Genomic DNA, 23402 nt, shown 5'->3' with positions numbered 1-23402 from the left:
CGAGTAAGGCCTTGGCTGAGGGGTAGGTCCTAGGCTTAGAAAATGGTCTTTTAGGGAAGTGGGGCTGTGGATGGAGATTCAGCTAGATGACAGTGAGTGGACAGACATGTCGGAGCAAGTCTCACTCATGCACAGAGCAGTCAACTCACAGACACGCACTTTCTGGACTTACCCATGGTGCCACTGCTGGGCAATCTAAATGTTTTCCTTTACGCACAGGGAAACGGGACACTGTGCAGTGTTTTTCCTGTGGAGGATGTCTAGGAAATTGGGAGGAAGGAGATGATCCTTGGAAGGAACATGCGAAGTGGTTCCCCAAGTAAGTAGATAAATCCCCCCTATCCTCTCTCTCTCTCTCACTTTTTTAAATGAAACAAAACTAAAGGCAAGAGTTGGCCTCCTCGAGCAGCATCTTCGGTTTTGAGCTTTTTCCTATTCAAACCTGGAACATTCCGGAATCTATTCAAACATTTACTCAAGCAAGAAAGGCCTGATCACATCATGAAAGTTTTGAATCATGTAACTATAAATTAATTTCTTAAATGTTGTTTTATTATCCTAAATACTAAGACATGTTTTGCCAAGTAGAAGTTTCAGGATCTTCCCTAATTGATAAATAAGAATAATTCACATAGGGATGATGTAAAATGGCATATAAAGGAGGTCAGAAAGTGAAACAATAGTTAAGACTTTATCACAAATGGTTTCACGTACTGCTGATCACATACCAAACAAAAATGTCTTATTTTAAGGGGTGAATGGGGAAAGAAAGGGGTCATCTGTAATTCTTTCAACAATAAAGATACATTAAAAAATATATATTTTAAGAAGTCACAGTTTGGAATGTTGCAATGGTCTTTAGTTCCCTGCTTAGAAAAGAAATTAATTATTTTTAATGCTATACTTACTAGTATTTTCTACATGACTTTGTATCTACCAAATACATATTCATTCTCTACATGACTTTGTATCTACCAAATACATATTCATTCTCTTTACAATTTTTTAAACTTCCACTGTGGAAAATTTCAAAGGTAGAGAGAATAGTATAATAAACATTTATTAACACATGGCCAAGTCTTCTCTTACCCATTTCTCACCCATCTTTTCCCAGAAGTAATAATAATAATAGCCATATTATATTGAAGTCCACCCCAGACATCATACAATGTCATTTGTTGATATTCTTATATTTTTGAGTTACATACTAAAATATATTTAAGAAACAAAACCACAATATCATTATCTCAAAAAGGATTAACAATAATTTCTCAATACATATCATCAAATATCTGAGTCATTGTTCATTGTCCCCCATCTCTCTCTCCCTCTTTACTGTTGGTTAATTTGAATCAGAATCCAAAGTCTACATATTACACTTAATTGATATGTCTCTTAAGATTTTTAATTTATAGATTTCCTCTTTTTCTTGTCATTTACTCATTAAAGAAACCATGTAATCTGTCCTGTAAAATTCCCTACACTCTAGGTTTAGCTGAATCTGTTTCTATGGGGTCATTTAATGTGTTTTTCTACTTCCTATATTTCCTATAACCTAGTACTTGTCTAGAAATGTGATCAGGCTTATATTCTATTTCTCTAACAACTATTTGTCACACACCTACTACATGCAAAGAAGTTATTCGTTGGATCATAGGCCAACCACAAAATAACTGGGTGGTTATCTATGTTTATAAGTCATCTTGCACATGGATAGCCATGCTCACAAAAATGGAAGGATGTCTATGATATATTAAGCAAAAAAAGCAATATGCAAAATAATATGTGTAGTGTAAGCCCTTAAAAATGTATAAAGCCACTCAACTTATATACAGATGTATTTGAAAATATATAGAAAAAGTTATGAAAAGATATGAACCAAACAATAGATCAATCTGGGTTTGTCAAGAGATGGAGTGGAGAGGAATTTTCATATTTTACTTTGTTCACTTCTGTTTTGTTTAAATTTTGGAAACAAATGTGAATTATTTTTCAGGTTGAAAAGAAAAAGTGACAGGGGTGAGAGGGAGGAAGGGAACAAAGGAGGAGAGGAGAAAGAGGTAGAGAGAGAGAGATGGGGAGGGAGGAAGGGAGAGGAAAGCTCTTCCTGACAAGCAGATGAGACAATCGTAGGGATGCTTGAAGCCAGATTGCTAAATATTTTGACTGTCACTCTGGCTCCTTGACCAATCAGAATGGACCCAACCAATCATACTCAGTGTTGACATGTACCATACGGATATGTACCAGATGAGTGTCAGCCCTGGCTCAGTATTCATGGCTCTTGGGGACCTGTCTCAGCTCTGGGCTCAGTTCAGGCTTCACTTATACTCCGGGCCACCATGCTTAGTGTCATTGGGTTATATACTGGACAACTCCCAGTGACACCATTCACATAGACCATCATGTGACTAGTACCAACTAGAGTGGCACATCCTGTCTGGAGTGGCTCTGGTATACCTTCTCTGACATAGGGCTGAGGGAAAGGTAAGAAGCATAGGAGAGAAGATATCAGCCCAGTACCAGAGTCAGAAAGGGAAGGCCTGCTGATTCAAAGAAAGGCAGGACAGAGTGCAGAAGCTTAGGAGATATGCAGAGCTGCTTCCTAACTACCAGACCTTAGACAAGTAACTCTGAGTCTCGTATGTGAAAGTGCAGGTGGTAATACATAGCTTGTAGGGTTGTAAGGATTATAAAGTTCTAGGGAGCAAACGCCTTGTACAAACTATTATGTATTATGTGAAGATGACCAACTGTTCCACCTTTCCTCTGTTTGCCATCATTAGCACATGGTCAGCCAGTAAATTTCAGAGCTGGAATTAGAACTAAGAATCCCCAAGTTTCTCATTGATTGCTCTGTCCTTAGCTGCTTGGACTTCAATTTTATAGACTGGCTTTGTTGCTTCTTTTATAAACTACATACAAAATGTCTGAGTACTCTTACACTTTTTAAAGAGTAGTACTCAACAAATGTAAGTTGATTTTATTGTAGTTTTTGAAAAAAGTACCATGTATTGAGTGCCTCCTCAATCCATACTAAGCACGTGGGCAGAGCACAACCCCACCCATCATGTTCTAGGAAGGTTATGTGCAGACTTAAGGCAATCCCTGGGAGGACTTGTACACCTACAAACTGGGGACCCTCTGATAGTGCACACAGACCCAGGGAAAAGCCCAGAGACTGAACATCTGCCTCCATCAGTGGAGGGCAGGGGAAGATGGAAGAAAGAGGGTGGTCGCTCCAGTGTGGTAATTAATAGAGTTTATTAAGGGAAACTTACATATGAGGCATGCCGTGGGCAGCAGCAAGGCAAAATAGGTCCCCATGCCACTTGGCAGGTGCTAGAGAATTATATAGGTGGTAAAAGAGGGTTGTAGTCACAGATACTAATATGTGAATGCTACCCCGTATGAAAACTACTTCACATGCTTGACCAGGTCAGGACAACAACCTGTTCCAGATACCAGCATGTTACAGGGGTGCTGATTTATGTTAGGATGAACATCAATTATGATCAGAGAATCTCTGAGGAAGGTCTCTGGAAAGCACCGTCTGTTCTGGCCTGGATCCAGCTTGCAGGACAGACACTAGTCTGGCCATGGAACAGTCCCCTCCTCTACACCTGGCTGCCCAGAAAATGGTGGCTCTATATGGTCTCGAATGGAGTTCATTTTCTAAAGTAATTACAAGAGAACAGTGGCAAGATTGGACACAGCCCCCTTAGTGACAGAACTGGGGCTAACATTCTGGCCCAATTCCCAGCCCACTAGTTACTACACCACCACTAGAAAGAAACCTTAAATTTGATTAGAGGAATTTTATTTTCAAGTTAATTTAAAAATTGCTTTTCTTTTGTGGAAAGAAATATGATTTTTAAATGGTGTTTAATGTGGTCTTTTATAAAAATTCAAAATTTATTAATTTCCATTGTTTTTTAAGGAGTGGCAATGTGTTTTGTTCAGTAGATGAAATGTATTATTTTACATAGTTCCCCTTATTGCCAGTAACTTTCACATAACCACAGGAATTAGATTTATTCACCATAGTTTAATTTAACAAACAAACAAAAACTCTAGCCTATACATTACTATAAATCGGTCTCTTTGTATTATACATTTTGTTTCAAAAGAAAAGATAATCTGAAGATTTAATTTTAAACTATTCATGCTGTCACCAATAGAAATAAAGAATAACTATATGAGAACAATGATGATTCTCTTAAGTTTTGGGGTTAGTTTTTTGAGAGTTTTATTTGAAGTTGAATAAAATTCACCATTTTTAAGTGTACAATTCAGTAAGTTTTAACAAATGTTCATTGTGTAACCATCACCACAGTAATAGAGATATAGGACATCTCTATCACAGTATTGGGGTAAATTTTAATTGTTTATTGATTATAGATGTGAATTTCTTCAAAGTAAGAAATCCTCAGAAGAAATTGCCCAGTACATTCAAAGCTACAATGGATTTGTTGGTGTCACGGTAATGCACAATAGCATTGTTTTTCTCAAGTTGACTTTTGACTACCTAATAATATCTGAATTAGAAGGGGGTGAGCTTTTGGGGGGACGGGGTCATGGAGTCTACTTCTTTCTTGTTCCCTCCTTTCCTACCCCTACTCATCTGGCAGAGTGAAGAAAATCCCATTCTCTTGCTAAACTAGAGCCCTTAAAAGTCTTTTTTCCAGGGCTGGCTTTTGATTGGTCTGTCAGCCTTCCTCATAGTCTTGTCTTCTTTGATTGAGGTCACCTCCCCTACCTCCCTTGGCCGTCCCCATCTGAATGTCTGTGTAAGGTATTGGGACCATGTCACCATCATCCTCAGAGGGCCTCAGAATTACTGTCTTCTGGCTGGTTACTCTATAACTATTATATTAGTAAGGACTCCCTAGTGGCAGGTCATGGAAAACCCAACCCAAATTGGCTTAAGCAAAAAGGAAATTTATTGGCTAACATGACTCAGAAGATGTGAACCCTGCAGAGAGAGCTTGACCTGAAAGTGGGGGAGAAGTGTCTCCTGAGAAAGAAATCAGGTGCAGTTATCAGAGAAGGGTCAGTTGCTCAATACCTAGTGTCCTTCTGGCTCCAGCTTCCTTCCTTTATCTCATCCCTCTTCTCTAGTCAAAGTGCACCCGTGGTATCCACATGGAAATCAGCTTTGGAGCTAGATCTCTGGAAGCAGTCACCGCAGAAGGCTTCCTGTTAGGTAGCACTGCAGAAAAAATTCCAACATTAATAGAAACAAAAGTTTAAAGAGCCGTCTCCAACCCTGCCGCTCAATCCAATGAAACTCTTCACTTGGGGGTGGGGGAAGTTCTTTCAACTTTTATTCATAGATACGTGTATGCTCTAAGTCAAAGCCAAAAATTCTGACTTTCTTCAGGGAGAACATTTTGTGAATTCCTGGGTCAAGAGAGACTTACCTGCGGCATCAGGTGAGCGCCCAGACGCGTCCCGGACACGCTGCTTGTTTCTCTCTCTTTTGTTCTCTTTGTCCTCATGCTTGTTGACCCTTCCCTTTTCTTCCTTGTGTCACTGCGCCATGGTCATTACAAACATTTTTTCATAAGATTTCTGGTTTTCTGGAGTGACAGGTTTTTGTGGTTGGTTTTTCTTTGTTTGCTTTTTTAAAGCATAAATGAACATAGGGAAATATGGCAGGGTTGGGTCCCTGACTGACACGTGCCTTAAAAACAATTAAATTTTCTGGATAAAATGGTCTAGAAAACATTCTTTTTTTTAAACAAAAAAAATATTTTTAACCCTCATCCAAGGATATTTTTTCCATTGCTTTTCATAGAGAGTGGAGAGGGGAGGGAAGGAGAGAGAGAGAGAGAGAGAGAGAAACATTGAGGTGAGAGACACATCCACTGGTTTCCTCCTGCTTCCTCCTGCACTCACCCTGACCAGGGCCAGGACCCTTCAGTCTGTGGGCCAAAACTCCAACCACTGAGCCAAACTGGCTAGGGTGAAAACATTCTTAAATGGATCAGTGTCTGTTAAGAAATTGTGAGATAATAGGAAGAAAAAAAAAAAAAAAATATATATATATATATATATATATATATATATATATATATATATATATATATATATATATATATAAAATCTGACCCCAGTTCCTGGTACAGGACTCCCCAAACCCTCACAATTTCCTGAGTGATAAGAGCACTAGGAGCATCTTTTGTTCTCGTGAGGTGACTCTGGGTGGGTTCCTGGATGACTCCTGGATGGGGGCTGGTCACCAGAAAGACCAAACCATGATAAGAAGCTTAGAATTTTCAGTCCCTCCCCCCATTCCCCAGAGAGGGGAGCGGGGCTGGAAAAGGAGTTAATTATTAACATGTCTAAGTGATGGAAATCCCAGTAGCCCAGGGTTCATAGAGCTTCCAGGTGGGTGAACACATCCACGTACTGGGAGGGTAGCACATCTCAAGTACATGGGGATGGAAGCTCCCATTCTTAGGGCCCTCCCAGGCCTCACCCTATCTCTTCATCTAGCTGTTCATCTGTATCTTTTATCATAGCCTTTAATAGACTAGTAAACATAAGTGTTTCTCTAAGTTCTATGAACCACTGCAGTAAATGAAGTGAAGTGGGGGCAATCTTGTAGGACTGAGCCCTTAACTTGTGGGAGCTGATGCTGTCTCCAGGTAGAGAGGGTCAGAATTCAGTTAAATGATAGGGCACCTAGCTGGTGTCAGAGAATTGGTTAGTGGGAGAGAATTGCTTAGTGGGGGAAAATCACCACACATCTGGTGTGAGAGGTGTTGTGTAGTGTGAGAGTAAAGGAGACACCCCGGAGGAAAAGACTGAGATTTTTCCAATACATTAAGCATAAGCAGACTAAAAACAAAGTGACGGCAGGAATCCCGGGGTTAAGCAGAACATCGAAGCAAACTTTCATCTTTAGAAAATTTGCAAAACCAAGTAGGTTTAATTTTCAAGTCCTTATAGGGCACAGATCACAGGAACCAAAACCCGGAGCCCACCCAAGATGGGAAATCTAATGGAGACCACTCCATTGAGTGAACACCCTAAAGAACAAGAAATACATCTGCCTGCTTTTAAGGGAGCTACAAAGAAAATTTGTTTTTCTCCAATTGTCACACTAAATTGTGGAGGGGTATCTCCTTTAGCTTTTTCGTTCATTTTATTCTGATGCTAGATGATGAGATAATTTTAGAAGGTTTTATTATAGAAAATATTGAACATCTACAGAAATAAGATAACAGTATAAACTCACCATATAGCCACCACTCTGCTTCGATAATTTAACACATGGCCAATCTTGCTTCATCTAAACCCCTTTCTTCTTTTTAACCCCTCTTCCAATTATACTGAAGCCAACTGCAAGCACCATACCATTCTATCTGTAAATATGAAGTGATAACTTGAACACTGATACTTGCAATATCAAAACTTGCTGGTCTCACCATATGCCTTTTATTCAAGCTTATTGCAATGACAGCATCTTTGCTAATGAAGAACTACGACTGGACACTTTTAAGAAGTGGCCCCATGCGTCCCCTGTGGGCCCTGCAGCTCTGGCCAAAGCAGGTCTTTTCTACACAGGTGAGTCAGTAGTTCATGCCAAGCACCTGCCTTGCTGCTCATTCAAACCCCGCATACACCTTATGACCCTGGGCTTGTATTTATCTAGTCTCAACAATCTCCACTCTTTTAGTCTTTCCTTACATATCCTTTTTCCTTGCTGTGTCAGAAACCCTCTCCCAGTTTTCCACAGCTCCCTTAGGTGGAGAAGCTCCAACTTGAAGCCTTAAGGTCTAGACTAACAATGAATACAATTACAAGTATCCTCCACTTTTCAAAAGTTAGCTTCATACCACTTTGTTTTTATGAAAGACATACACATTAGTAGGGGCAGACCTCGGAGATACTGTGGGTTCGGTTCCTGACCACTGCAGTCAAGCAACTATCACAGTAAGCAAATCATAATCCATTTGCTAATGGAGGGTCTTGCCTTCAATTTGTAAAAAATGTAATATCTGTGAAGTGCATTAAAGCAAAGCTCAATAAAACTGTCACATCACCCTTCTGCTTCTACCTCTTTAATCAGAACTTAGTAGTCAGGTGGCCATACCTAGCTATGAGAGAAGCTGGTACCTTAAATCTTTTTCCTGGGTGGCAATGTACCCAGCTAAAAATTGGGGTTTCTGTTACTATGGAAGAATGAGTGATACTGGGAGTGTGGAGAGGCATTCTTTAACACTGTCCTCGGAAGAGAAAATCAGGTAATACTTCTTTTAATGAAGAATCTTCCATCAGTTCATGGTATTCTCTTTAGCTTCTGGTCACTAGGAAGTTCTACTCTGTAATCCACAAAGAGTAGGTTGGCTTCCTTCAGCTAACCCTCTGTCTGAGGATCAGAGAAAGGATATTGTGCCTTTCCTCGGTACCTTGCTGCCCGGCCTCCTTCAGACCAAACACACAAACTGACTTACAGTGGAGGGCCATGAAGATCTTTTACTGAGAGGTCAAGTAGATATAACTATCTCAGAGCAGTACAGAGTAGGGGAATACAGTGGTCACTTTATCTAACAAAAATATTCCCTGGTACAGAAAATCTTAATGGCTCACAGTCTTAAACATTTGGAAAGGCAGTGTTCCTATGCTCTCTATTCTGTCTTCCTCTTGCCAGCTTCCCTCAAAGACGCTCTGTCCAGTGTCCTCACCCTCTTCTCTTTTGAACATTTCACCTCTCCCCACAAATCCTAATCATCTGACCCTCTTACGGTCTTGCAAGCACTAGGACCTCATATTTTCATGCAGACACAAAGGGAGGTCCTCCTCTGCCCTAGCTTTGCAGTGCCTAAAGGGTCCCAAGGGTGGAAGGAAGATGATGGATGTTCCATTTCTAGTTCAGTGCTTTAGTAGATTCAAATGCTAATTTCCTTCCAAAGAAATAGAGTCTCACAAGGAGACTTGATCCTACTTCTAGTGGAATAAACCTGGCAATAACATAGTAAGAGCCATTTGATTCTTCATGAACTTACACAAGAGCTGCAACATTTGCTCATATTTTTTCCCCTGAGCTCCAAATATATCCTTTGTGATTTAGTCCCTAAACAAATACTAATGGAGTGTCTAATAAGTGCTAGGTACTCTTCTGAGTCCATGAAATTAATTGGTGAGCAAAACAGACAAAAAACCAAGAGATACATGTTTCATTGAGCTTTAATCCCACACTGATTTGCACATCTCTTGCTCCATAGGAGGAGGATGGGATAGGGAGAGGGTGTTCATCCAAGTGCATGGTACATAGGAGCATCCATGACTATTTGCTCATCACACCTCTGGGCCTGTATAGAAGACTGCTTCACTGGTCACCCAACTTGTGACTTTGTCACAAAATCTAATTGGAAATGGAAGTAGAGTTTTGCTAATAAAGGCCTGGTGTTATTACCTGTGTCACTTGAGAAATACACATGCCAGTAGCACTGACTGAAGTTCCTTATATCTAGGTATAGGTGACATCGTCCAGTGTTTTTCCTGTGAAGGATGTATGAACAACTGGGTGGAAGGGGATGACCCATTAGAAGATCATACCAAATTTTTTCCTAAGTGAGTGGAATGAATGCTTAGTGTCTGTGAATTTGGATGTACTTTAAAACAATTTGTCCCTTAATCTCTTCCTCATTTTGTTATTAAATCTTTGCTCATCCCTCTGATTCATTACAATTATAGCATAGTTTTGGTTACATCAGTATTTTTACATTATATGTTTACTTATCATGACTGCATAAATGCTATGCAGAGCTGAACCTGTAGTAAATTATGATTTATTTCCCCTCTCTGTACAAACTATAATTTTTTTAGAAATAATTGTCGTGTTAGTGTGTTTATTTAATTTTTTGTTTTTTGAAATGAAATTCATACATTAACCACTTTAAAGTGCACAATCCAGTGCATTTAGTACATTCACAATGTTATACAACCACTCCCTCTAATTCCATTTTCATTACCCCAAAAGAAAACTGTACCCATTAAGCAGTCACTCCCTATCTCCCCACCCTATCCCACTCTAGCTCCTTAAAGCTACCGATATGCTTTCTGTCTTTACAGATTTACCTGTTCTGGATATTTCATATAAATGGAAGCATACAATATGACTTTTTTGTGTCTGGCTTCTTTTGCTTAGCATAATGTATTGAGGTTCATTGAGGTTGTAGCATGTATCAGTACTTCATTCTTTTTATGGCAGGGTTACATATATTTCTCCATATTCTCATCAATACTTTTTCTTTTAACTACAGCATTTGCTTAGGTTTTCTTTTGTTGTTGTTGTTTTCTTATGTCTTTAGCACCAGTTCATCTTTTTTTTTTTTTTTTTTTTTTTTAAAATATATCTTTATTGATTTCGGGGAGAGAAGAAGGGAGAGGGAGAGAAAGATAGAAACATCAATGATGAGAGCTATTGATTGGCTGCCTCCTGCATGCCCCTGACTGGGGATTGAGCCCACAACCCAGGCATGTGACCCAACCAGAATCAAACTGTGATCTCCTGGATCATAGGTTGATGCTCAACTGCTGAGCCATGCCAGCCAGGCAGCACCAGTTCATCTTCAAATTCTCCCAAATATTTAAATCTTCTCTCCAGTCATTCAGACCTATAAGATATCCCATCATTTTCATTTTCCTGAAGTTTTTCTCCAACACGAACTACTTATCCTATAGTCATCCTAGGATCCTAGGGATTTCTATTGGCTCTCTCCTGTGTTGTAGCTCCTGTGTCCTAGATCTAATGCCATCTTCTTCTTGGTTTATTCACTCATTTTGGTAGAGCACTCCTCCAAGTTCCCTGGAAAAGGTTGCACAAGAGATACATGTTTCTAGCTTGTATATAATGCATATATTTGAATATATTCTCACATTTGTTTGGCTGGGTATAGAATTCTAGGTTGGAAATCATTTTCATTCTTAATTGCTACATTTTCTTATAGCTTCCAATGTTGTGATTGATTCTGATTCTTAATCCTTAGATTGCAAACTATTTTCTACCCCTTCTGGAAGCTTTTAGGATTTTCCACTTGTTTCTGGTGTTCTAAAATTTCATGAAGGAATGGCTATTTCTTTAATATTTTTTTCTGTGAATGTTTTAACCCTTTGGATTGTTTAATTTTTGCCTACCAAACTCTTCATAAATGTTAAGCTGCAAGAAGAAATTTGTTGTTTTCATTTTGTAATTTGTAAGAGTTTTTCCAGAAATAAATATTAATACATACAGATGTTAAAACAAATACTCCCATTTAATTCTAAGATTCTTAAGAGGATACTGCTTTAAAGGAGTTTTGACAGAAGCAGTTGCTTTTTTTTCTTTCTTATTTGGATTTAGTATTTAGTAAATTGTTGAGAATCATGGGGACATGCTTCTTAATTCTTGGAAAGATAAGCTAGTGTGCAGTCTTAAATTTTTTCTGGGATCTATCAACTTCCTTTTGTGTGGCATTTTACTCTTTCTCTGCCTCTTTTTTTTTTTTTTTTTTAATATATCTTTATTGATTTCAGAGAGAGGAAAGGAAAAGGAAAGAGAGAAAGAGATAGAAATATCAATGATGAGAGAGTCACCAATCGAGCCTGCAACCCGGGCATGTGCCCTGACTGGGAATCAAACCCTGAGCTCCTGGATCCTAGGTCAATGCTCACTCGCTGAGCCACACCCAGCCGGGCTCTCTGCCTCTTTTTCTTTCCTTTTTTTAAAAAAATTGAAGAGTAGGATGCCTCCAAAGGAGTACCTAAAATATTTATTACAATTTGAAGGAGAATAAGAAGCCAATACATCAACTACAGAAGTTAAGAAAATGAACATTAGCAATGCCTTAGGCGGCGACAGTATGCCCACCCTCCCCAGTTCCAGTTACATCCTTGTTCCCCAATCCAGAGGTAAACGTCATCCAGAATGTTTTGTTAATTATTCCTTTGCTCTGTTTGTAATTTTACCAACTGCATACATAGCCTTAAACATATTGAACTTTGCCTGTTCTTGAAGTGAAAATAAATGGAAGCATACTGCATGGTTCTTCTATGATTGACACATTTAGCTCCACATTGTTTTTCAGACTCATTCTTTTTTTTAATAATTTTTTTATTTTTTAGATATATCTTTATTGATTTCAAAGAGGAAGGGAGAGAGAGAGAGAGAGAAACATCAATGATGAGAGAGCCATTGATCGGCTACCTCCTGCAGCCCCCCACTGGGGATCGAGCCCACAACCTGGGCCTGTGCCCTGACCGGGAATCAAAACTCCATCTCCTGGATCCTAGGTCGATGCTCAACCACTGAGCCACGCCTGGCTGGGCCAGACTCATTCTTAATTATATGTAGAGTTGTAGTTCACTTATTTTCCCTGCTATATAGTGTAGCAGGGAAAATAAGTTTTAATGAGTTTATAATAAATTACCTGTTCCATTATTGATTCACATCTGAGTTGTTTTTAGAGTGTTGAAAATTCAAATAATGCTATTACGAACATTCTTGTGTATATTTCTCAGTGCCCATGTGTGTTTCTCTAGGATACATAACAAAACAGAATTGCAGAGTTCTAGAATTTGCACATATTCAACTTTACTAGATTGTGCAAAACTTTTTTCAAAGTGGTTGTACTGGTTTACATTTCCACAAGCATAAGTGAGTTTTCCTTGGTCTACTTCCTCACTAATTTGGTATTGTCCAAATTTTAATTTTTGACAATCTAATTACTAATAATGTTGAGCTATATTTTTGTATTTTCCCATACAATTTCCTATTATTTTTCTTCACAAGTGTCTTGATTATTCTTTGTCCTTTCATATTCAGAGAATATATGAATTGTCCCTCTTTATCCCTCATAGTATTTCTTATTCTTAAGTCTTTAGCTAATACTAGTATAGCCACTCCAACTTTTCTATAATTAGTTTTTACATGATATCTTTTTTGAAATCATTTTACTTTAAATTTTTTTTTAAATTTATTTTTATTTTAAAAAAGTATATCTTTATTGATTGCAGAGAGAGGAAGGGAGAGGGGGAGAGAGAGACAGAAACATCAATGATGAGGGAGCTATTGATCAGCTGCCTCCTGCACACCCCCTGCTGGGGATCGAGCCCACAACCCAGGCATGTGCCCTGACCAGGAATCAAACTGTGATCTCCTGGATTGTAGGATGCTCAATCGCTGAGCCACACCTGGCCAGGCTTTACTTTTTTTTTTTTTTTTTTAAGATTATTCTGTTGCACGTGATTTCTTTTTTAAAATATGTTTTTATTAACTTCAAAGAGAAGAAGAGAGAGGGAGAGAAAGATAGGAACATCAGTGATGAGAGAGAGTCATTGATCAGCTGCCTCCCGCATGTGCCCCAGCCGGGGATCAAGCCCACAACCTGGATATGTGATTCAAACCCTGCCACACTGGTGTATGGGACAATGCTCCAACTAAATGAGCCATACCCTACACTGGCCAGGGCTTTCTTCTCTATTTTTGATTCTTTAAGTTCATTTTAGTTTGCTTCATGTTTGAATGTTATCCCCACTACTACTTTATAAAGCACTTACATTGCTATTGCTGAGATCCACAGTCTAAATATCTTGCTTAATAATGTCACTGTCAGAACAAATCACTAGAGATGTTATTTTTTCCATTAAAACTCTAATAGTATTTTTAAAAACCTAATGCAAACACTTACTGCCTACAACTAATTTTATAACTTCTGTCCTTAGTTGTCAGTTTCTCCAAAATATGAAGGCGCCTGCAGAAGTGATTCCAGACCTGCAGAGCCACGAGAAACTTTCTGAATTAATGGTAATGAACACCACCATCTTGTTTACTTTAGCAGTACATGGTTGAAAACCATTTTTGAACAGGAATTGCTTATCCTAAATAAGTAAATAAATAAATTCTACAAATATATATTAAGTACCTATGATGTGCTAGGTGTGGATGGGGACACTACAGTAAACAAGTGAGACATAATACCTACCTTCATTAAATGTAGAGTCAATCCCTTCTACTTTGGGGCCCAGATTCTTTTAGACTTAGAGATGATAAGATCCAGGCTACCTGGATTCTATCTGAAATCTTTATTTGGAGGATAGTAAGGTCTGACTTGCTACTTGGCCATTCTCAAGGCTGGAATGATGTTTCTTTTACAAAAGCAAATGATCAACCAAATCATAAACCCAGATAATAGGTTGACCCCTTTAAATGGAGAAATCCCTCATAGTTCTCTGGGATATAAGCCATTATAAATTTCACACACACACACGCACACCTTATTTGAGGCTGTATGTTAGGTATATTATGTTTGTCATCCCACAGAAATAAAAAGTAACTGGCTGTTCATTTGATTCAAGTTTATATTTGTGAACTGAAAAATGAAATTGAAGAAAAAAAGCTTGGGGCTATTTAAATAGCTTATTTTTAAGGAAGAAACATAAACTTCCTACACCCCAGATATGTAATATTAAACGTTAGTAACTAAGGTCAACAGCTGTATCTACTGATTTTTAGAGGGCCGTCTTGCTCTAGATGCTGATTCTGATTACCTGGGCAGTAATCAAGGCTTGACTCACCCATGCGCACTACCTAGGAGCACACACTTGCAGGTGTTTGCAGATCATGTATTGCTCCATATTTGTAGCATTTTCCCCTCAATTGGCATAAATATTTGAGGGTAGGCTGTGTTTAGATGATGTGTGGTCCACAACTGTAACATGATGCCTCATCCCTTATATGAATTTTGATTTAACAGAGCATTTATTTTCAAAGGAAACCACAAGTGAAATCAATCTTGAAGATTCGGCAGCAGTTAGTTCTATAGTGCCAGGTAAGGATTTTGAAGCAGCTCATGGGACTATATATATGCATACATATATTTATATATGGGGGATTTTAAGAGAGAGAGGGTTTGTAATTGTGCCTCCTTTCTTCTCTCCACAGAGATGGTCCAGAGTGAAGCACAGTGGTTTCGGGAGGCAAAGAGTTTGAACCAGCAACTGAGAGATGCCTACACCGATGCCAGTTTCCGCCACATGTGTTTGCTGGAGGTCTCTTCCCGTCTAGCCACAGACCATTTGCTGAACTGTGATCTGTCCCTTGCTTCAAAACACATCAGCAGTCCTGTGCAAAAGCCTGTGCTGTTGTCTGATGTCTTTGCCAACTTGAATTCTGTCATGTGTGTGGAGGGTGAAGCTGGTAGTGGAAAGACAGTCCTCCTGAAGAAAATAGCTCTTCTATGGGCATCAGGATGCTGCCCCTTGTTAAACAGGTTCCAGCTGGTCTTCTATCTCTCCCTTAGCTCTACCAGACTGGACCAGGGGCTGGCCAACATCATTTGTGACCAACTCCTAAAGACTGAACGATCTGTTACTGAAACGTGCCTGAGGAACATCATCCAGCTGTTGAAGAATCAGGTGTTATTCCTTTTGGATGACTACACAGAAATGTGCTCAGTCCCTCAAGTCATACAAAAACTGATTCAAAAAAACCACTCATCAAGGACCTGTTTGTTGATTGCTGTCCATACAAACAAGGCCAGGGACATCCGCCGATACCTAGATACGATTCTAGAGATCAAAGTGTTTCCCTTCTACAATACTATCTATATATTACGGAAGTTCTTTTCTAATCATTTGACCCGTCTGCGAAAGTTCATGATTCACTTTAGAGTAAATGCAGATTTGCAGGGAATTCAGAAAACTCCTCTTTTTGTAGCAGCAGTCTGTGCTAATTGGTTTCAAAACCCTTTTGACCAGTCCTATGATGATGTGGTTGTTTTCAAGTCCTATATGGATTGCCTTTCCTTAAAGCACAAAACTTCAGCTGAACGTCTCAAAGCAGCTGTGTCCTCTTGTGGTGAGTTAGCCTTGAAAGGGTTTTTCTCATCTTGCTTTGAGTTTAGTGACAATGACCTTATAGAAGCAGGGGTTGACAAAGATGAAGATCTAACCATGTGCCTGATGAGTAAATTCACAGCCCAGAGACTGAGACCAGTCTATAAGTTTTTAGATCCCACATTCCAAGAATTTCTTGCTGGGATGAGGTTGATTGTACTCTTGGGTTCAGATAGGCAAGATGATCAAGATTTGGGACTTTATTATTTGAAACAAATCCAATCACCCATGATGATTGTCAGTCCCTGTAACAATTTTTTGAAATATGTCTCCTGCTATCCTTCAACAAAGGCAGGGCCAAAAATTGTATCTTATTTACTTCATTTGTTGGATAATAAAGAGTCATTGGGAAATATATTTGAAAAAGATGACAACCTGAAGCACCATTCGGATGATTTGGAGAAGGTGCACTTATATAGGATATTGTGGCAATTCTCTCCACAAAATTACTTTTCTCTGCTTTCAGACCACTTGCTGGCTTTTGCCATAAGACTTGCTTATCAAAGCAACACTGTTGAAGCATGTTCTCCATTTATTTTGCAATTCCTTCAAGGGAAAACCCTGCCTTTGGATATGCTTAAGTTACAGTATTTTTTTGACCACCCAGAAAGCCTGTTATTGTTGAGGAGCATCAAAGTCTGCATAAGTGGAAAAATAAAAATCTGGTCACCTATATCAGATAGTTCAGTTCTGGAAAAGTGTTGGGACAAATCACAGGCACCAACAATACATCAGGACTGTGCTTCTGCCTTTGAAGATATGATGGAATGGGAGCGGACTTTAACTGAAAAACGGGAAAACATTATGAGATATATGAATATGAAAGTCAGTGCACCACCAGTCATCAGTACCGGCTATTGGAAACTTTCTCCAAAGCAGTACAAAATTCCCCTTCTGGAAGTCCATGTGACTAATATGGATGGTGTGGACCAAGAGATGCTCAGGGTTCTAATGGAAGTTTTCTCAGCTTCACAGCACATTGAACTTCATTTAAAGGACAGCATGGGCTTTATTGAAAGCCTTCGCCCAGCTCTTGAGCAGCATACAGCTACTTTCACCAAGTGCTCCATAAGTGAATTTGAGCTGAATGCAGCAGAACAGGAATTGCTTCTCAACCTGACTTCCTTGGAATCTCTTGAAATCTTAGGAACAACCCAGATACAAGGTATACACCTGAATATATTTAAGCTGGCTGTTCTGATGGTAATTTTATTTGCTCACCCTTGGTTTTAGGTGGATAAAACTTCTGAAAGCATGAGACCATAGATGCTTGCTGACAGAATAGATATGAAATAAACCTTCAGGATTTTATTTTTGTCAATAGTATGAATTAGTGAAAGGCCTCTAAATAGAATGATTTTCAAACAACTCAGATAAAAATAAGTTAATAAAACAGACACAAATTACCTGTTATTAGTAAAATAATGATCTGTATGTAAAGATGATGCTTGAGGATTACCCTCACCTTCCCTGCTAAATGGGAGGAAGGGCTTACAGTGTACTACCTGGGAAACAAATACATGGGAAATAATATCTCCCATTTATTTGTGTCTCCTTTCACTTCTTTAAGTAATGTTTGCAAGTTTTCGGTGTAGGCTTTATATTTTATTAAATTTATTCCTAGGTGTTTGTGTTTTTTGATACTTGTGTAAATAATACTTAATTTTTTTTCCATTTTCTATTTTTTGCTAGTATGGCTTTGGTGTTTCAACAGTTTGCTACAAGCCTATATGCTTTGCTTTGTGTTTATCTTGCTTGAGGGTCACTGAACATTTTTGGATCTGTGGGTTATTTATCATCAAATTTATCAAAATTTTGTTTGCTATTTTCAATACTTCTTTTATTATAGTAAAATATACACAAAATGTACAGTTTTAACCATTTAAGTGTACAACTCAGTGGCATTAAGTACTTTAAAATGTTGTGCAACCATCACCACTATCCATTTCCAGAAACATTTCATCATCCCAAACAGGAACCCTGAACCTATTGTTTAAAAATATTTTTTATTGATTTTTGAGGGAGAGGGAGAGAGAGAAACATTGATGTGAGAGCGAAACATTGATGGATGCCTCCCACATGCCCCCACATTGGGGACTGAGCCCTCAACCCGGGCATGTGCCATGACCAGGAATTGAACCAGCAACCTTTTGGTGCATAGGATGATGCCCAACTGAGCCACACCAGCCAGGGCGAAACTGTACCTATTAAATAACTCCTTCCTCTTCCAAGCTGCTGATAATGTCTATTCTACTTTATGTCTCTATAAATTTGTCTAGCCTAGATAGTTCATATAAATGGAATCATATAATATCTTGTCCTTTCGTGTCTGGCTTATTTCACTTAGTGTGTGTTCAAGGTTGATCATGTTGTAGCATGAATCAGAACTTCATTCTTTTTATAGCTGAATAATATTCCACTGTATATATGTATACGTGTGTGTGTATATATATATATCATGTAGGTATGTATGTGTGTATATATATGTTTTGTTTATCCATTCATCTGTTGATGGTCACTTGTGTTGTTTTTTCTAGTTATTGTAAGTAATGCTGCTACAAACGTGAGCATACAAATATCTCTTTGAGACCCTGCTTTTAATTCTTTTAGATATATATTCACAAGTGGAATTGTGGCATCATATTAATAATAGTAATTTTATTGCCATGGCCGGTTTGGTTCAGTGTTTAGAGTGTCAGCCCTCTGACCCAAGGGTCACGGGTTTGATGCTGCCCAAGGGCACGTACCTAAGTTGCAGGCTCCATTGCTGGCCCCGGTCCGGGCACATGCAGGATGCAACCAATGGATGTGTCTCTCTCACATCGATGTTTCTGTGTCTCTACCTCGACCTCAAAAAAATAAAATAAAATTATTTAATTTTTGAGGAATCTCCAAACTGTTTTCCACGGTGGCTGCACCATTTTACATTTCCATGAGCAATGTACAAGGCAGGGGGTAGGGGGACTCCAATTTCCCCACATCCTCATCAATGCTTGTTTTTTTTAAGGCATCCTAGTAGGTGTGAAGTGGTATTTCATTGCGGTTTTGATTTGCATTTCCCTAATGACTAATGATTTGAGCATATTTTCATGTGCTTATTTATTGGCTGTGTCTTTTTTGGAAGACATATCTATTCAGTCCTTTGCCCATTTTTTTTTTTTAAACATCTTTATTGATTTGAGAGAGAGGAAAGGAGGGGAGAGAGAGAGATAGAAACATCAATGATGAGAGAGTCATTGATCGACTGCCTAGCCCGCAACCCGGGCATGTACCCTGACCGGGAATCGAACCCCGATTGCCTGGATCCCAGGTCAATGCTCAACCACTGAGCCACGCCCGGCCGGGCCCTTTGCCCATTTTTAAATTGTGTTTTCTTTTAGTTCTGAGTTGTAGTTCTTTGTATATTCTGGATATTAAATCCTTATTGGACATGTAGTTTGAAAATATTTTTTCCTATTCTGTAGATTGTCTTTTCAATGTCTCAGTGATGTCCTTTGACACACTAAGTTTTAAATTTTGATGAAGTCCAATTGCTAGTGCTTTTGGTAGCATATCTAAGATTCCACTGTTTCCTTCTAAGAGTTGTATGGTTTAGTTCTCATATTTATGTTGTTAATCCATCCTGAGTTAATTTTGTATATGGTGCTGGGTGGTAGGGGGTCCAACTTCATTCTTTTGCATGAGGAAATCCAGTTTTCCCAGCAGTATTTGTTGAGACGGGGTCTTATTTTTGTGAATCCAGACAGTAGCACAAGGCTTCCCACATAGTAATCAATAAATGCAGCATAAAGCAGTATCTTCATATATGAATTTTCTAAAAAAAGTTTTATGGTATTGAGGCTGTTGTAATTAGCTAGTTATTAATAGGAAAGGAGCAAAGTGAAGGCCAGACATTATAGGCATGCTCCCTGCAAAACACTGGGGAAGGGATCCAACAAAGGGAAGATAAATGTATGCCCAGTAATGCTGGCATGACAGAGGGAAGGTACTTGCCTGTCAATCACACCTGGGGACAGAGAAGGTTGGCCAGAATGGGTGTGGCCACTGCAAGTGCTTGCAAATTTGGGACATATAATCCCCTGAACAAAGGAATTCTCTCTCTCGGTTCCTCTTGGCACGCTTGGATTCCTGGCATTCTCCCGAGTGGCCCACGGCCATGTGGATACCCCACACAATGGACTAATGGGACCCAGCTGCAACATGGAACGGAAACTCGACACTGGCTCTGATTTTAGCCCTACTACATTTCTATGACTTGATTAAGGGAAATGGGTCTTTGGAAACCCAGTGACTTAATTCCTCGGAAATAAAGCTCTCTAGCATATCTCATCCTCCCATGCGAGTCTCAGAAAATTCCTTTTCTTGGGATATGGCACTCCCACTAGATGCAGGAGGCAGGGGGAGGGGAGAAGGAACGAGACACATTTTTCTCCAGTCACAGTATGTGAAAAAGTTTTCGTGTGAAAATGGCTTGATGAATCAAAATGAGTCTCAAATTTGCCGTTTGGAACTCTTTACCTTAATAATGGATAACTGTGCTGCTTTCCAGATCAGCTCCTTCCTAAGTTGGACAAATTCCTGTGCCTGAAAGAACTGTCTGTGAATATCGACAAAAGAAATGTGTTTTCAGTCATTCCTGAAGAATTCCTAAACCTCCACCATATGGAGAAATTATTGATCCAAATTTCTGCTGAGAATGGTCCTTCCAAACTAGGTAAGGATGGCAATTTGATTTACTTGTTTTTACATCACTTGGTAGAGCTATTTGGCCAGTGATTCATTTTAGGGTTAAAGCTTCCGTGGATCTGTGGGTGAAGGCTGTATCCACGGTAAATTGTGGGAATAGCACTTTCTCATTAAGAGAGCAGAGAGCTATTTGTAATTATTGAGCCCTTACTACATGCTAGGAATTGTTACAAGCACTTTACAAATATTAACTGATTTAAAATTCATACCCATTTTATGAGATAAGGTAAGGCACTATTATTATACTCATTTTACAGCTGGGAATTTGAGGTATAAAGAGGTTAAGTAATTTACTCAAGGTCACCCAGCTAAGGAAATGGTAGACCTGTGATCCAAACACAGGAATTCTGACTACTACCAAGTCTGAGCTTTAACCACTGGTATAGTGCCCCTCCAAAATAATTTGTAGAGTTCTTTTTTATTTTATTTTTAAGTTACAGATATCTGCCGAATTAGGTGGAAGGAAATATGCTGATTGGTAGTGATGGGAAACATTTCCCTGTTTTTCTCACCAGCGTATGCTCATGGTTCATGGGCAACTTGTGCAGCCACCTTTCTTAAATAAATCATTTAGCAAAATGCTTTAGGCATCATCAGTTCTTAGACTGAACACCGAGGACTAAGGAAATGCAAATCTTTATGGAACTGACACGCAGAATTGCTTTTGTTTTGTTGTATAGTATTCCAGTTGTGTAAATGTCACCTACAAACTCAGAAACAGGGTGTTAAAGCTGAAGGTGACTTTACTGAGTCAATGCCCTTATTTTACAGAAAACTGATCCCCAGAGAGGCTTAGTAGCTACATGTCCAAGTTCACATAGCTCACTAGTTAGTTGTAGAACCTGAACCTAAACCCAAAGTGGCCTGATTTTTCGGTCATTACATCCTGGTGCTTTGTTTTATTTCAAGACAAAATAACAAGTTATTGAACCAAAATAACAAGTTATGTGGCTAATCCTGATAGAAATTTGCAATCTTCCCTAATGTCTTAAATCTTTGATATTTTACAGTTAAATTAATTCAGAATTCTCCTAACCTTCATGTTTTCCATCTGAAATGTAATTTCTTTTCGGATTTTGAGTCTCTCATGACCGTACTTGCTTCCTGCAAGAAACTCAAAGAAATTAAGCTTTCTGGAGCATTTTTTCGACCCGTCCCATTTGGTAAGAGCTACAATCATAAAATTTTGGTTTAAGTCCCTTTTAAAAAATAGCCAAATTTTAAACATGCAATTGTCAAAGAACTATTGTAATAGATATGTGATCTTGAATGAGTTATGAAGTAAGTTCTATTTGTTTCTCGAAGTTTAAATATTTCTAGTTATCATAATGATTTCCTGAGCAAAGATTTACCAGCTTAGTCATACTAATTAATTCTATCTGAATTATTGTATTATTTTCTATCACTTTAAAAATATTCTTTAATTACATTAATTTTTGGTATAAGAGTTGTAGCTAACATATTGGATTTTTATTTTCCCTTCCATAGTCACCATTTTGCCAAATTTAACTTCTCTGAAGATATTAAATCTTGAATTCCAATATTTTGATGATAAGGAAGCATCTGAAAAATTTGGTACGTTTACGAACCGGTGCCTTTTACTTACTCTTCACCCCCCCCCAACCCCTTCACCTGTTTTACACTAGTTAGAACAAAGTGCGACACATACTAACTGCCCCAGCTCATCAGGAGGGGGGCCGGCGCTGCGCAGCTCTTACCCTCTCGTGCCTCGCGTATCCTCAGGGTGCCTTATTTCTTAGAACATAGCTGGTCATTATAGCACTATGCAGTTTCATTGGCAGGTACCCATTCCAAACATGTCAAATCTGTGTTGTTTCAAAAGTTTCTGGGATATAGGTAAAACTATCTTTTAAGGTTAAGGAAAGTTGGTATAGGAAAACCCAGATTTAACAAAATGAAAGAGCTTAATTATTTTTTCATTTTTTGATGATTACAAAAGTAATGTATGCCCATGGGAAAACAAGATAAACTGAGGCATATTAAAATTTTTAAGTTCATTTGAGCAAAACTGGCTTTGCATTGGGCAGCATCCTGTTCAGCAGACAGAAAGGAGCTCTGGGGAGCTATGCAGAACGACTGTTATAGGCAGAAGGGAGCAGGAACAAGGAAGTTATATTAGGCAAAAAGTTGGTTGCTGATTGCAAGGTTAATTTCCTTTAGGGGATGGCAGGATTCTGTAAGGCAGATTACCTAACTAGTACTGATCAGGTGCTTCCTGATTAATGGTTTAAGATTACATTTCTGGGAGAGCTGAAAGGTTAAGTCTAGGTTTGGTAACATGGGGCTTAGCATAAGGGACTCCATTTTGGGTTCATATCTCATTTTTAACTCAGGAAAACATAAGGTGAGTCAAGTAGAGACATGGAGTGTTGAGCAGGTAGTGCCTTTTAAACTTCAGCATGCTTAAGGATCACCAGGATCTCCTCTTCTTCTTTCCTTTCTGTGGAGGCAGCCCTGTGGGTGGGGGAGGAGCAGGAGGGCTGAAGGGGCAGAGGCAGGATCAGGGGGCAAGGAAATGCCTGGTATATACAACAGGCTGGTTAAGCAAATACACTGAGTATAATGAGAGCCAAGTTCCCTCACTGTTAGAGAAGGAATTTATAGATATTCAAAGGGTAGTTTAGAAAGAACTCTGAGTTATTAAATTAGAATTAGAAATACTGGTGTGAACTCATGGTTTTTAACCTATTCACATAGATAAATAGATCAATGTATGCACAGATATAGATATCGATTTACCTATATAT

General features: G+C 38.8%; 1 protein-coding gene across 1 annotated transcript in view; it reads left to right on the top strand.

The window, feature by feature from the left end:
- Positions 1-23402, top strand: part of NAIP (NLR family apoptosis inhibitory protein) — a 31581-nt gene that overhangs the window by 3816 nt on the left and 4363 nt on the right. Inside the window, exons 3-13 of the mRNA XM_081133764.1 lie at positions 220-319; positions 4402-4483; positions 5384-5435; positions 7456-7575; positions 9486-9585; positions 13717-13798; positions 14765-14822; positions 14936-17053; positions 20438-20602; positions 21645-21797; positions 22123-22209. Of these exons, the coding sequence (XP_080989890.1) occupies positions 220-319; positions 4402-4483; positions 5384-5435; positions 7456-7575; positions 9486-9585; positions 13717-13798; positions 14765-14822; positions 14936-17053; positions 20438-20602; positions 21645-21797; positions 22123-22209 (3117 nt within the window). The remainder of the gene's footprint in view (positions 1-219; positions 320-4401; positions 4484-5383; positions 5436-7455; positions 7576-9485; positions 9586-13716; positions 13799-14764; positions 14823-14935; positions 17054-20437; positions 20603-21644; positions 21798-22122; positions 22210-23402) is intronic.

The sequence above is a fragment of the Miniopterus schreibersii genome (genome assembly GCF_964146895.1).
Source record: "Miniopterus schreibersii genome assembly, chromosome: 3".
In the NCBI taxonomy this organism is placed as follows: Eukaryota; Metazoa; Chordata; class Mammalia; order Chiroptera; family Miniopteridae; genus Miniopterus; species Miniopterus schreibersii.
Note: the sequence above shows the minus strand (reverse complement) of the source record. Positions and strands in the feature narration are given on the sequence as shown.